This window comes from Lutra lutra, chromosome 12, assembly GCF_902655055.1.
Source record: "Lutra lutra chromosome 12, mLutLut1.2, whole genome shotgun sequence".
Taxonomy (NCBI): Eukaryota; Metazoa; Chordata; class Mammalia; order Carnivora; family Mustelidae; genus Lutra; species Lutra lutra.
The window spans coordinates 24,957,505-24,971,741 of NC_062289.1; the positions used below are offsets into that span (position 1 = coordinate 24,957,505).

Here is a 14,237-nt window from a genome sequence, read left to right on the forward strand (position 1 = left end):
AACAGCAATGATTGGTTCACACTTCATCTAGTTCATCCCCTGGCCTTTTTGAAAATTGGAAAGAATAAGACCTAGAAAATATGAAATAGTATTTTAGACACCAAGTATTAAGAAAACCTTTGGAAAGACAGGTCAGTGACTCAAAGATGATGAGGGGCAATGGAGAAGACGCAAGGGGGCACCCTTATCAGAGACTGACCCACTGGATAATAAGTAACTTTTCTGTTCCTCAAGGAACCTGTGTGTGGTTTTCCACCTCCCAGTCCTGACAGAACCAGCTGTTCCTGTCACTGAAGGAGCTCAGGCACACTCCTGCAGAGCGCAGAATCGTGGGTCACAGGTGGCTACAGGGAAATATTGCATGAAGATCCCGTGTTAGGTTTCTTTAAAAAGTAGCCTTGAGGGTTTCTTTCTTTTTTTTTTTTTTTTAAGATTTTATTTATTTATTTGACAGAGATCACAAGTAGGCAGAGAGGCAGGCAGAAGGAGAGAGAGGGGAGGAAGCAGGCTCCCTGCTAAGCGAGAGCCTGATTCGGGGCTCGATCCCAGGACTCTGGGATCATGACCTGAGCCAAAGGCAGAGGCTTTAACCCACTGAGCCACCCAGGTGCCCCTTTTTTCTTTTTTAAGATTTTATTTATTTATTTATTTATTTGTGAGAGAGTATACAGAGGGAGGGTGAGAGAGGGAGAGGCAGACTCCCCGTTGAACAGGGAGCCTGACGTGGGGCTCGATCCCACGACTCCAGGATAATGACCTGAGCCAAAGGCAGACGCTTAGCAACTGAGCCACCCAGGTGCCCCGGCAGTTTCGTTTTTGATTGTAGGATGATCTCCTGTGTCCCCTCCCTGAACAGTGAGGATGCGTGCATTTGATTATGGCATTGCGTGTTTTTTAAAATGTCCCAGAACCAAAGATGAATATTAATAATAATAATAATAATAATAGTAATAATAATAATAATCAGAAAACGTAATTTTACTTTCATTTATTGGGACAATTAATTAAATGTAAAGATATTACAGCATATTACTTTCAAAAGATACACTTTAACCAATCACCTTACTATTCATGTCTTTCAATAGCTGGAAGATGCTTTGTGGTCAGGATTAACAGATGAGCACATCCGGCTCCCCATGGGGATCACCGCAGAGAATCTTGCTGCAAAATATAACATAAGCAGAGAAGACTGCGACAAGTACGCCCTGCAGTCCCAGCAGAGGTGGAAAGCTGGTCAGTGAGATGCATGTTAGAAGTGTCAACAGAAGAAAACTTGGGTGGGTGGGTGAAATGGGCGGAGGGAGTCAAAGGTTATAAAATAAAGTAAGTCCCAGGGATGTAACATACAGCATGGTGACTGTAGTTAATAACAGTGTAGAGCGCATGCGTGAAGTTGCTAGTAGAGTAGGTCTTCAAGGTTCTTGTCACAAGAAAAAAAATTGGTGCAGCTATGTATGGGGACAGATGTTAACTAGATTTAGAGCAGTGATCATTGTGCAGTCCTGCATACATAAATACCGAATGGTTAGATTGTATACCTGAAACTAATATAACATTGTATGTCAGTTATACCTGGGTTTAAAAAAATAGAGAAGATTTTGGTCATTTTTGGATTATAATGGTCATATAATAATATTTATTTAAAATTGTACCTTTTGAAAATCACTTTTTTTCATCATTCCTTTATGTTTAGATGAGTAGATATTCTGTGAATGATTGCAAAATTAACCAGGAGCTTCTCTTTTGAAATATAGAAATGCTACCTAAAAAGTGGCATTGCTAATTGACCTTATCTGGCCAACTTGAATTTTGTCCTCAATGGTTCTGATGTCAGTATAACACGTAGAGCACTCTGCTGGCGAGGGCTTTGATACTCTGTGAGAGACGATGGCTCTCGGAAGCTGCTGGCCCAGAGAGAGTGTTCTTCTCTGTGAAGCATACCCTGTTCACGAGGAAGGGATGGTATATTTGGAAAGGACCCATTGTGCGCCTTCCTTCTCCCATTCCTAATTGAGAATCGTTGCGCGCTGACTTGAAGACTCAGAACTTTCTGCGGCCAGAGCTCTGTTGCCCTTGGTGTAACACTTCTCACTACTGTCAGACCGGTCCAAAGTGGGCAACATGACAGTATGGTGAGTTGAAGACATTTGTTAGTCTCTTGAAAAAGATTTTTTAAATTAAACTATTACAAATGAGCAGCAACTCTTCTTCAGGGGCGTTAAGTACTCGGAGTAGTGAGAATGAAGTCCGTCTTAGCATTTCAGAGGGAGAAGTGGGATGGAGCCGATACCAGCCAGCTCATTCTTCTCTGTGTTTTTCTTACACATTAAAGTGGGAGCATACTGGTCCAGAGGCCAGGAGTCATCAGCTCTGTTTCTACCTTGGCCTCATACAAGTTAACCAACCTCTACCAAGTCATTTTTTCATTGGGCATCTGTACAATTGAGATAAAAGTTGTGAAAACCAAATAAGGGAAGTGTGTAGCCTGCCCTTGTAAAGGGCTATCAGAAGGAAGGTGGTCTCACTCCTGCCGTATTCTGTTTCTGGAAGCTGTAGATTACTGCGGTCCATTGTAGTCAATGGAGGTGGAAGCAGGTCAGCTGTTTCACTCACAACTGTGTCGGTAATCGCTCGTAGAATTTCTTCAGGTTGTTTGTCATTAAATTTCAGTCATAGATTACTTGGTAACCTAGATCGGTAACTTCTTTTGGAGACAACTTCTTTTCTCTTACAGTGGTAAAGACACTTAAACTTTACCCCCTTAACAAATTTTTTTAAGTGTACAATACGTTATTGTTGTACGACCTGGTGACTTTTCAATTTACTTCTTACCTCACCCAGAGCAGTTTAAATGAGACATTAAGTTTACTTAGTGCTATTCTATCTGTAGCTAACAGACAAGGACTGCTAATAGTCTAGTGATACCTGGTAAAAAAAAAAAAAAAAAAAAAAATTTACAGTAAAATAGATCAAAATTACAATTTTAAAAGGAGGCAAAATGCATTTGCATAGATTGATGGCAGTGTATTAAGTCCTTCGAGAGGCAGCGTAAGTTGTGCCTGTAACAGAGGCTTATGTTAAAAGTAGGCTGCGAGGAAAGGGTAGAGCCGAAACTGAAGGATGTGTTTGATTTCGTTTCTTGTATCTTCTTTTTCTCCCATTCTCACGATGGTCTTTCTCCTCTTTCAGCTAATGATGCTGGCTACTTTAATAATGAGATGGCACCCATTGAGGTGAAGACAAAGAAGGGGAAACAGACAATGCAGGTAGACGAGCACGCCCGGCCCCAGACGACCCTGGAGCAGTTAACTAAACTCCCCCCAGTATTCAAGAAGGAGGGAACCGTGACCGCGGGCAACGCCTCGGTAGGTGACGCCGCAGCTCACCTTGGGCTCTTGCTGCCGTGTTCAGTGCAAAGTAGTCCTGTGGGGTCTTTTGGAGACTTCTCACGCTAGTCTTTAGCTGTTTACCTTCAACTGGCAGCGTTCATATTCAGTTAATTGGGGGTTTCATAGTCCCAAACAAAATACTTTAATCGCATATAATACTCTTCCAGTTTCTTAGTCTTTTCAAAATATTACAAGGACTGTAGAAGGAAATCTGCTTGGTTATTATTCCAATTTTCCTGGGTTTGTTGGTTGGTTTGTTGGTTTTCTGATGTATACACCTCAACAGATTTCTTACATCTCCCCATATCTGGACATTGTTTCCTGTTTTCCCTTGGTGAGGTTGGATTCTGTGCCTAAAACAGTTCCTGGAGCACTGCGAGCCCTCATCGTAGCCCAGATTGTGATGCTGTTTCTTACATAGTACCACAATCTTAACACTCCCGCATTAGTTCAAACCTTGATTAACTGGGTCCTTCTGCCCTAGTCAATGTTCCTGTTTTTGTTTCCAAGGGGGTATCCGATGGTGCTGGAGCTGTTATCATAGCTAGTGAAGATGCTGTTAAAAAACATAACTTCACGCCACTGGCAAGAGTTGTGGGCTATTTCGTGTCTGGATGTGATCCCTCCATCATGGGTATCGGTAAGTTTGTAGTGCATGTTTCTGGAGAGAAGTCGTCTGGCATTCAGATACTTGAAACGGTAGCCAGATCAAGGTCACTTGTGGAGAAAAGGAGATTGGTCATCAGTCATTTAAACAAATCTAGAAAACCTGTGCCGGGCCCAGTAGGAAAACCAAGACTGCTCGTGGGCAGTAATCACATCTCACTGTCTGTATTTAAGACTGGCTCCCGGCATATAACAGAAGAATTACAAGGTGCTGACTACAGGAGACAAGAGGCAAGGAGAGATCCTGGGGCCAAACAGAGATGGCTGAACGCTGGGTGTCCTGCATGCGGCCACTGGTGTGTCTCATTTCCTCTTCGCACAACCCCTTTGTGAGGGAGAAAATGGAGGTTTAGGGAGGTTATCTTGTCAAGTTCCAGACGGGTAAGTGATGGAGCCAGGATGGGAACCAGGCCTCTCTTAATTCAAGTGCTCTTCCCTCTGTGCTGTCCCGGAAGTCAGAGTCACGCCCTCCTGACTCAGCTGCCACTTAATAGGAAAATGAAGGATTCTAGTGGATCTCAGTTTGGCAGAGATGATCAGGAGAGCTCCCTACAAGTGTGTATAGTTGACCCTTGAACAACGCGGGGACGAGGGGTGCCAACCGTCACACAGCCGGAGTCCAAGTACAACTGTTGCTTCCCATGAAACATAACCACTAAGAGCCTCCTGTTGCCCAGAAGTCTGACCCGTAACATAAGCTTTTAACACACACTTTGTGTGTTACATGGAGTACGCACTGTGTTCTCACGGTAAACTAGAGGAAAGGAAATGTTCTTAAGAAAACTGTACGCAAATATATTCATCGTACTGTACTGTATTGACCACATCTGCACGTAAGTGGACCTGCTCCATTCAAACTTGTGCTGTTTAAGGGCCAGCTGAATGCTCTTTTTGGCTTGAAAGATAACGAATTAGGAAAAGAAACAGCTTTTTGCTGGATGTGCTCCTAGGAACCTCAGATGTGCTGAATTTTAGTAATGTCTGTCCTCATTCTCCAGGAAACAGAATTGATGAGGCACCTCACTTAAAAAATACTAGTGCTGGAGGCTTTGTCCTATCCCGTCTGTACCCTCATACCCCAAAGAAAAGGCTACTCTGGGGCTAGATTCAGATTCTCAATGGGTCCAGAGGTTTTTCTGTGAGCGCAGTTAGGCCTTTTCCAACTAAATTGGATTTTGAAGCAGGATCCAGAGTAGAAGGGGACGACCTGTTGCTGACCTGTGTTCTCAGAAATCCTTTGGTCTGTCCCTCAAAGTTCTTCTCAAGTAATAGCATTTGTGCTCACTGGGGACATAGTAAATACCCAACTGTATCTGTCCATATTTTGTCACTTTCACTGTGTTTCAGATTAACTTTAACCAAAACCGTAAGCTATGTGACCATCTGTTAAAAGTCAGTTTTTTCTATGTTTTAGGCTTAAAAGCTTAATTAGCTTTTAGCTCCTTGCTTTCACCAAAACACTGCTGTTGTTTTAGAGATGGAAAGTAGCTTTAAAAGGTATGGTATTTATCCCTTCAGTGTCTGGAACAGTGGTTTCCCAGACCCCAAATGATCATCAAAATCTCCCCATGACCCCATAACCCCACCCCAAAAGATTTTGTTTCAGTAGTTCCAGGGTGGAGCCTGGGGAGTATGGGGTTCAAGTGTACCTGGCTCATCTTGATGATCAGTCAAATTTATTTGATATAGGTAAGTAGTTATTTTATAGTTCTTTTCAGTTTAATATCACTGAATAGGTTCTGGTACATTAACATAGTGAAGAAAATGTCATTTTCCCAGGGCGCCTGGGTGGCTCAGTCATGAAGCGTCTGCCTTCGGCTCAGGTCATGATCCTGGGGTCCTGGGGTCGAAGCCCACATCCGGCTCCCTGCTCAGAGGGAAGCCTGCTTCTCCCTCTCACCCCTCCTGCTTGTGTTCCTCTCTCGCTGTGTCTCTTTTAGATAGATATTAATCTAAAAAAGAGAAAAAAAAAAGAAGAAAATGTAGTTTTCCTTTCTTCTGTTCCAGGGTCTGGATGCTGGCCCTGCAGTACAGTGAATACCATTGTGGAAGGATTGCTTTTTTCCCTTAGGGCTTGAGCAGAGCCATAAACACCAAATGCCCCAGTGTCAGATGTCCCTTCACTAGACAGCTATCTGTTGGTTGTTGTATGGGATTTTGGTGACTACACGGATTGCCCCAAATGAATAAACAACGGAGAGTGGTTTTTGAGTGGTGGGGATTAATTCATCACTCCAATTTCTAAGAATAGTGCCCTCGGTTATGTAGTTATCCAACATCAAGCAATCCTTAGCCTTGCAAGAGAAGCTGCTGACCCAGAAAAGGGAGGAAAGCGGGGACTTGGGACTCGCACTGGCTCCCAGGAAGGACACATACGGAAAGACAGTCCATGTTCCCTGGAACTCCCCAGTGGCAGCAGTGGTGGGGGAAGCCTTGAACCTCTGCAGGTATAGCAGCTCTGGTTTTATCTTTTACTGGGCTTCATTTGTAGAGAGGATTCCAGTGGTTAAAAAGAAGGTTAAAAACCAGTTCAGAGCACTTGTGATGAGAAAGCTTACAGCCCAAAAGAGGTGCTCAGCGTCACATAGCTATTAGTGGCGGGACTAGAAATGAGGTCCCATTTTCCCAACAAGATTATTACAACTTTCTGGGTCCCTGTGAAGTCCAGTAACAGTGTTACGGGAACAGTCCTTTAAAACTCAGATTGTGACCCCACATATTTTTAACAATTGTCTGTAATGATTCTGAGTTAATAAGAATGCACTGAGTCACGCTTACTGTGGAGATGAAGACGAGGTGTGTAGAGCGGAGTTAGACCCTCAGCTTTTGGTTCCGTGTGTCTCTGACCCCTGTAGAGTACTTTATCCCCGGCCATGCTGGCTAACTGCTGGCTCTGCTGTTGACTGTCCTATTTTTGTGCCTTAGACATTCAAAGAGAATCTAGAACTAGGTTTTATGTTAAATCAGTAGCCAGATTGAAAAGCGCTAACCGGATGCCCTTCACTGGTAAGCAGACGGCTGTCCAAGGAACGTTTTAACTAGGTGACAAAACAAAGTACACTGTGTTTGGATTGCATCATGCTTTTCTTGTGAAGACCGATTTCCCATATTACCTTAGGCATATGTATGACACTTGTTGCAGAATATCTGACTACTTAAACTCAATAGAACATAACGCACAAATTTTTTTAGACATGGCCATTCCATTCTCTGAGAATAGTGAAGTAGATAATCTTCTTCAGCCGGCTTTTTTACCTTTCGGGAGAAAGTATCAGTATAACTTGAAAATCTTGAGCAGCATTAAACTGTCATTGGTGATCGTCAGTAATCTGAGAGCTAAAGTTTCAGAAGTCTTACTAGGTAGATTTGCGTTTCTGCCATGGGGGTTTGGTTTTGTTTAAAATCTCTGCCTACCACTGGCAATAGAAACGCTTCTTTGCTTCAGGTATCTTTTCCTTGAAGTGCCTTGTGGTTTCCTGTCTTGCTGTGCCCATGTGGAGATACAGCTGCCGTTTCTTGTCTTCTGTCCAGATGGACCTGAAAAATTCGGAGTGGCCACAGTCATTCTCTACTGGGAATGCATATTACTTGTGACCCAGGAGAGCACTCAGTCTGCCTTGACCTTCGATAGGGGGCACAATCTGTCAATGACTGCAGAACCGCATAGAGGACTCCTTTGGCTGTCTGAACTCTTTTTTTTTTTTTTTTTAATATTTTATTTATTTATTTGACAGAGAGAGAGCACAAGTAAGCAGAGTGGCAGGCAGAGGGAAAGAGAGAAGAAGGCTCTCTGCTGAGCAGGGAACCCAATGCAGGACTCGATCATAGGACCCTGGGATCATGACCGGAGCAGAAGGCAGACACTTAACCAACTGAGCCACCCAGGTGCCCCTGCCTGTGAGCTCTTAAAGCTGTTTCTGGCAGAAATCTCCACGTGAGCCTCTCATTTGCACTTTTGCACAACCAGCTTTTCACTTTGGTTCTGTTTTCTGGTTTTTTATGGTCCCATCATTGCCATAATGTGCTAAGGTGGTAAGATTTGTGGCTACTAATAACTGCCACATAAGATGGAACTGATTTTGTTCTTATATAGGTCCCGTCCCTGCTATCAGCGGAGCACTGAAGAAAATAGGACGGAGTCTTAAGGACATGGATTTGGTAGAGGTAAGTGTTAAGACTGTTTTACATGAATAAGCTACTAACATGTATAGCATGAATGGCTTTAATTTGTATTTTATAGCTTTTTTTGTTTCCGTGCGATTAGCCTTTCCAGATGACATGTGACCAAGTATTACTTCCACTACGTGCTTTGGATGGGTACTTTTCTCTACCTGATTAAAATATGTATATTCAAATAATTAAAATAGCCTGATTTCTCCTACTAAGATATGAATTCCTGGAAACGTCTTAGGACCTTACAGGAATATTTCATTTTAGACTACCAGTGTGTTTGTTGAATTGAATATTCTGTAAGGTGGGTGAGAATAACTTCGACCTTTGATGCATTAAAATGAAAAAATATATAAGCAAAAGAATTGGCATAATAGAAAAAATTAATATCTGGTGCCAAATCTAGAAGTTTCTTGGTTTCTTGCCTTCTCACCAAGTTAAAACTCTCCATCCCCCAGACTTACCTTTGTCTTTTACACCATAGTTGTGCCTAGATTTGGGGTGTGATAATTTTTGGCATAGAAAAAAGTATGGTGATTTTTTTTTTAAAGAGTTTATTTATTTATTTGACAGGCAGAGATCATAAGTAGGCAGAGGGGAAAGCAGGCTCTCTGCTGAGGAGAGAGCCCAATGTGGGGCTCGATTTGAGGACCCTGAGATCATGACCTGAGCTAAAGGCAGAGGCTTAACCCACTGAGCCACTCAGGCGCCCCTGATTTTTTTTTTTTTTTTTTATTTGACAGACAGAGATCACAAGTAGGCAGAGAGGCAGGCAGAGAGAGAGGAGGAAGCAGGCTCCCCGCTGAGCAGAGAGCCCGATGTGGGGCTCCATCCCAGGACTCTGAGATCATGACCCGAGCTGAAGGCAGAGGCTTTAACCCACTGAGCCACCCAGGCGCCCCCATTTTTTTTTTTTTTAATGTTCATTTTGAGCAAAGGTATCTTAAGCATTTAGCATAATTAAAAGGAAGAGTGGAAAAGAAAATAAAGCTGGATTATATACATTTTACATTTGGGGACTATTTGAAAATTTTAGGTAATTAAACATCTTTGCTACTTGACATTGGGAAATAACTAACATAACAAAGGAAATTTCTCTAAATTGGTAGAGAAGGGGGCTTGTCACTCGGCACAGGTGTGATCGTCTCTCATCCAGGAAACCAGGGTTTTAGACAAACAGCTTATCCTTAAATCTCTTCTTCCATTCTTAAAGCCTCAAGGGGGCTGCTTAATTATCATATTCGCAAATAATATTCCTGGATTTCTGACTCTAGATTTCACACTTAAAATTTTGTTTAAATATGTCAGCTCTGCGAAGCTGTTCATAATCATTTATAGATGTGTATGTGCTCAAGGACATAGCTCTCAGCACCTTGATAGGATTGTCTTTGGGACTTTTGATGATCATGGTTGTTTTACTTTGGCTCAGAAACCTAGTTTCCCTAGTTCATATTCCACTTCCCTTAGTACCACCTTAAACATGACCATATAAAATGGAAAAATAATGCAAGACCCAAGGACAAACAAAACACCATCTTGGAAAAGCACAAAATACAGTAGAAAAGAACACAAGGCTAGATTTTGATTTCGACTCTGTAAAAGTTACCTTTCTTAAAATCGGGATTTTTTACCTATAAAATTTTCTAAGATCATATAAAACTATAGTGCTATGAACCTGAAGGAAGGTAATTCTCATAGCCAACCTTGCTAAGTAAATACAGTATGATCAGATCTCAGATCTGCTAGATTTCAACACAGTAACAGTTCCTCTATGTATCTGGCTCTGCAGGTTTATCCTCGGTTGTGTGTCAGTTTATTCTTAGAAGAGTGGCTAGTAGTACTGGGTAGTAATAAAAATAATAGGAGAAACCATCTCCTGAGTGGTTGGTATGTGTCAGATAATAACACCAGACACTTAATACTCATGATTTCATTTAACCTTGACAGTAACTCCTAGGATGTACTACAGTTACATTTTACTGTTGAAGGAACCTCGGGTGTCGAGAGCTTAAAGAACATGCACACAGCCAAGATTTGAGCCATCCCTCTAGCTCGGGAACCTGTGGGCCATCTCCCACTGCCTCTACTAGGTATCCATTTACAACATTGCTGAGGGTTTTTCTCCAAGGGGTGCAGTTGACTTGAAGTATTGGTTAGTAAATTACACCCATTTTCAAACCTGATTATCTTTACAAAGAGTGGTTGAAGATAAAAGGTAGTTTAAATAGAAAAAAAGCATAATTAGTCATCAGCAGGACTGGACATTCTCGGTTAAAAATCAACTTATGAGCGAGGATTTTTATCTGTGTTTTGATTATGTTTAGGTGAATGAAGCTTTTGCTCCTCAGTACTTAGCAGTCGAGAAGAGTTTGGGTCTTGACCCAAGTAAGACCAACGTGAATGGTGGAGCCATCGCTCTGGGTCATCCCCTGGGAGGATCTGGATCAAGAATTATGGCACACCTGGTTCACGAATTAAGGTATTTGCTAGAAGTTGTTACGTTTCATATTTGCCATTTTGGTTAAAAATGCGTGGATTTGGGTTTCCTCAGAACAGTCCAGCATTTTTCATTCGTCCTCATATCCCCATGTACTGCTGCTCACCAGGAACATGTTACATGGCTGCACCCTTTGCGACTGACAGTGTAGATGGCCCAGCTGACCTGTTAGAGCTCTACACTTGGGATGTGCACGCTTCCTCGTGTTGCCGAGGCCTTGTTCGTCGTCGTGTGCTTACACTCTAGTGCCAGTTACAAGAGTGAGATACGGTTCTTTAGGAGAACAAACAGAATATTGGGAGGATTCTGAGCTAGTTGCTGTCATTTAAGAAACCGGAGCAAACTGCTAGTTTGGGTCTGAGCTAAGTGTTTCCTTCACCGGTGCCAGGGTTCCAGAAGAGCCCTTCTGTGGGTCTGATACTTCTCAGTTTTAATACAAGAGCTCCTCCTTCTGGTACTATGTAGTTTGGACCATTTTGCTCTGTTAGGAAGAAGCAAAAAACGAAATACGTCAAGCCAGAAAAAAAAAAAAAAGAATCACTCTGGCTCCTGTTAGGTTAAGGTAAATAGGATTCATTTCATTTTATTTTATTTTTTATTTTATTAAGAATTTATTTATTAGAGAGTGCACAAGTAGGGGGGTGGCAGTCATAAAGAGAGGGAGAAGCAGACTCCCCACTGAGCAGGGAGCTCAATCCCAGGACCCTGAGATCATGACCTGAGCTGAAGGTCATGATTGCTTAACCAACTGAGCCACCCAGGTGCCCCTCATTTAATAATTCACGGAGTTGAAATGAGTATTGTGCACCAGAAAATTCCTAGGTGGTTTCTCTAGGATTGAGCGAGAATAGATCGTGGTCTAGAGGAATCTAATTTTTATGCAAGGGACAAGAAATGCTTCTAAATCATCCACCCGTTCACATGGGCACACTTCACTGATTGCCCTTTCTCTCCTGTGCCATGAAAATCTGGACTATATAAAAATCAGAGGCCGGCCCCTTCTTCACCTTCCTTTTCATCTCTGGGACCTCCTGGCCCCTCTCCTTTCTCAGAGCACACCTCAGCTTCTAGATCTGTTTCAGCTTCTCTCTTCTCTGTTAGCACCTTCTTTTAATAAAAATACTGTTTCCTGAATTCCTTCCCTCGTGACTCTAGATCAGTATTGAGGCCTGGAGAAAAGACGGAGACACTGAGCTGAATGAGGATGAAGAATGCAGATGTGGTCATTATTCTTTCTAGTTCTTTAATCTTCTAACTAGCTCTGTTTTTTATTTGAGTACATTTCAGCCACTGCTTTCTCTTCTAGGCGTCAGGGCGGGAAATACGCTGTTGGGTCAGCTTGCATCGGCGGTGGCCAGGGCATTGCCGTTATCATCGAGAGCTCGGCCTGAGGGGCAGGGGACGCAGCGAGGCCCCCTCGTACTGTCTGGGCCGGGCCACAGCCAAGCAGGGGATCTTCGGAGCAGCTGTGAAATGAGACGTGCCCTCTACTGCAGGTGGCTGAGTGTGATTAAGGGATAATGAGGCAAAGATGTATTTCTCATGAATAAAATAAGTTCTCTCAAATGCATACAAAATACGATATATTTCTGCACAAAAGTCCAACTACAGAGGCCTTAAAAGAAATTGTATTCTCTTGCCATGTAATTACCACAAATGCCTTAGATAATACGATTGCAAGAAAATGGAATAAATACTGCTCTAACTTCTGCTGATCCTTTAATGTCTTTCTTGGATTTTTAAAAATCTCTTAATTGAGGAAAAATACACATACTATAGAATTTACCATCTTAACCATTTTTAAGTGGCATCAAATACATTCCCACTGTTGTGCGACCGCCAGTAGCCTCTGGACTTGCTTCGTCTTGCAGAGCTGAAATTCTGCCCCATTCAATACAGACTCCCCAGCTCCCCTTCCTGCCCCCCACCGCCACCCCAGCAAGCACCATTCTTTCTACTGCTTTTAGACTACTCTAGGCCCCTCACAGAAAGGGAATCCTACAGGAGCTGTCCTTTTGTACCTGGGTTATCTCACCCAGCATCACGTCCTATCACGTGTCAGCACTGCTGCCTTTTCTAAGAACATTCCATTGTATGTATAGACGATGTTTGTCTGTCCTTCCATGCACCCGTGGACACTTGCATTGCTTTTGTGATGAGTATCTCTTCATGGCCCTGCTCTCAGTTCTTCTGGGCATGTTCCCAAAAGTGGAATTATTTCTAGGACTTGACAAACAGTTTTACATAGCAGCTGCACCCTTTTACTCTCTCACCAACCTTGCACAGGGGTTTCCAATTTCTCCACATCCTGCACAGATACTTGTCCTTTTCTGTTTTTTAGAATAGCCATCCTGGTGGGGGTGCGGGTCACCTCCCTGTGGTTCAGAGTTGCATTTCCTTAATGATCCGTGATGTCGAGCTTCTTTTCCCAGGCGTATTGACCATCCCTACATCTTTTTTGAAGAAATGTCTATTTTAAGTACTCCTCCCATTTTTTAAGTTGAATCGTTTATTTTTTGGTGTAGTTGAGTTGTCTTTTTTTTTTTTCCCAATTTGAAAACCAGTTTAACTTTGTTAAGCGATGTTCAGAATTCATTCTGAGATAAATATCCAAGGAGCAAATTACTGAACTTAGTCTTGATACCAATAAATGGTATATTTATGACTTGGGAAGTGAAGGGGATGCTATTGTTATTATTATAACTGGGGCAACAAGTGTCACCTGGAACTATATCCTAGGCAAATGGGGACATAGAGGCGCCCTACTTTGAATTGACCAAAGTCATGTCAGTGACCACCTCAAGGTTAAGAAAGCTGAGCAAATACTGTTTCAGTACGGACTGTTGGATTAGATGATTATAAAGGAGTTGGTCAGGGTAGACACCTCGCTGTCCTAACAGTTGAACAAACACCTAAAGGAGGTGATCATTGGCCATGCAGATACCTGGGAGAAGAGTAGGTCCTAAAGCAGGCGTGCCCTCGGTGTGCAAAGAGCCAGCATGACGAGCGGAGGGAGCAAGATGGAGAGGGGTTGGAGAGGAGTCAGAGAAGCAGCTGGGTGCATATCATGTGGGCCTGAGAAGCCACTGTAGGGACTTCAGCTTTTATTCTGAGTAAAACAGACCCACTGCAGGCTTTTGAGTCAAGGAGAGACATCACCTGACTTACAGGAAGGATGCCTCGGTCTGCCTGGTTGAACTGTGGAAGGACAAAGTGGGAAGCAGGGAGACCAGTCAGGATGCCTCTGCCGTAATCCAGGCCAAGAAACAGCACTGTTCTCGGACCTAGAGGCGGCGACCGGGCAGTGAGAACCTGCCAGGCTCTGCTTATATTCTGAAGATGGAAACTGGAGATCTCCTCCTGGCTTGGCTGTTGGTTGGGAGAGAAAAGAGTCAAGGATGACTCCCGTGCTTCCTGCGCTTCCTAGCCGCGGGGATGGGAAAGTTTGGTTCAGACATCCAAGCGGAGACGCTGAACGGGCACCTGGGGGAAGGAGTCTGGCGCGTGGTGGGGGG

At 43.1% G+C, this 14,237-nt stretch overlaps 1 protein-coding gene across 2 annotated transcripts in view; it reads left to right on the forward strand.

Annotated features, from left to right (window-relative positions):
* Positions 1-12,437, forward strand: part of ACAA2 (acetyl-CoA acyltransferase 2) — a 28,767-nt gene extending 16,330 nt beyond the window's left edge. For both annotated transcript variants that reach the window (XM_047696395.1, XM_047696394.1), the window contains exons 5-10: positions 1,086-1,233; positions 3,190-3,365; positions 3,900-4,029; positions 8,149-8,219; positions 10,550-10,704; positions 12,029-12,437. In XM_047696395.1, coding sequence (XP_047552351.1) covers positions 1,086-1,233; positions 3,190-3,365; positions 3,900-4,029; positions 8,149-8,219; positions 10,550-10,704; positions 12,029-12,113 — 765 coding nt within the window. In that variant the 3' untranslated portion in view covers positions 12,114-12,437. The remainder of the gene's footprint in view (positions 1-1,085; positions 1,234-3,189; positions 3,366-3,899; positions 4,030-8,148; positions 8,220-10,549; positions 10,705-12,028) is intronic.
* The last annotated feature ends 1,800 nt before the right edge of the window (positions 12,438-14,237 follow it).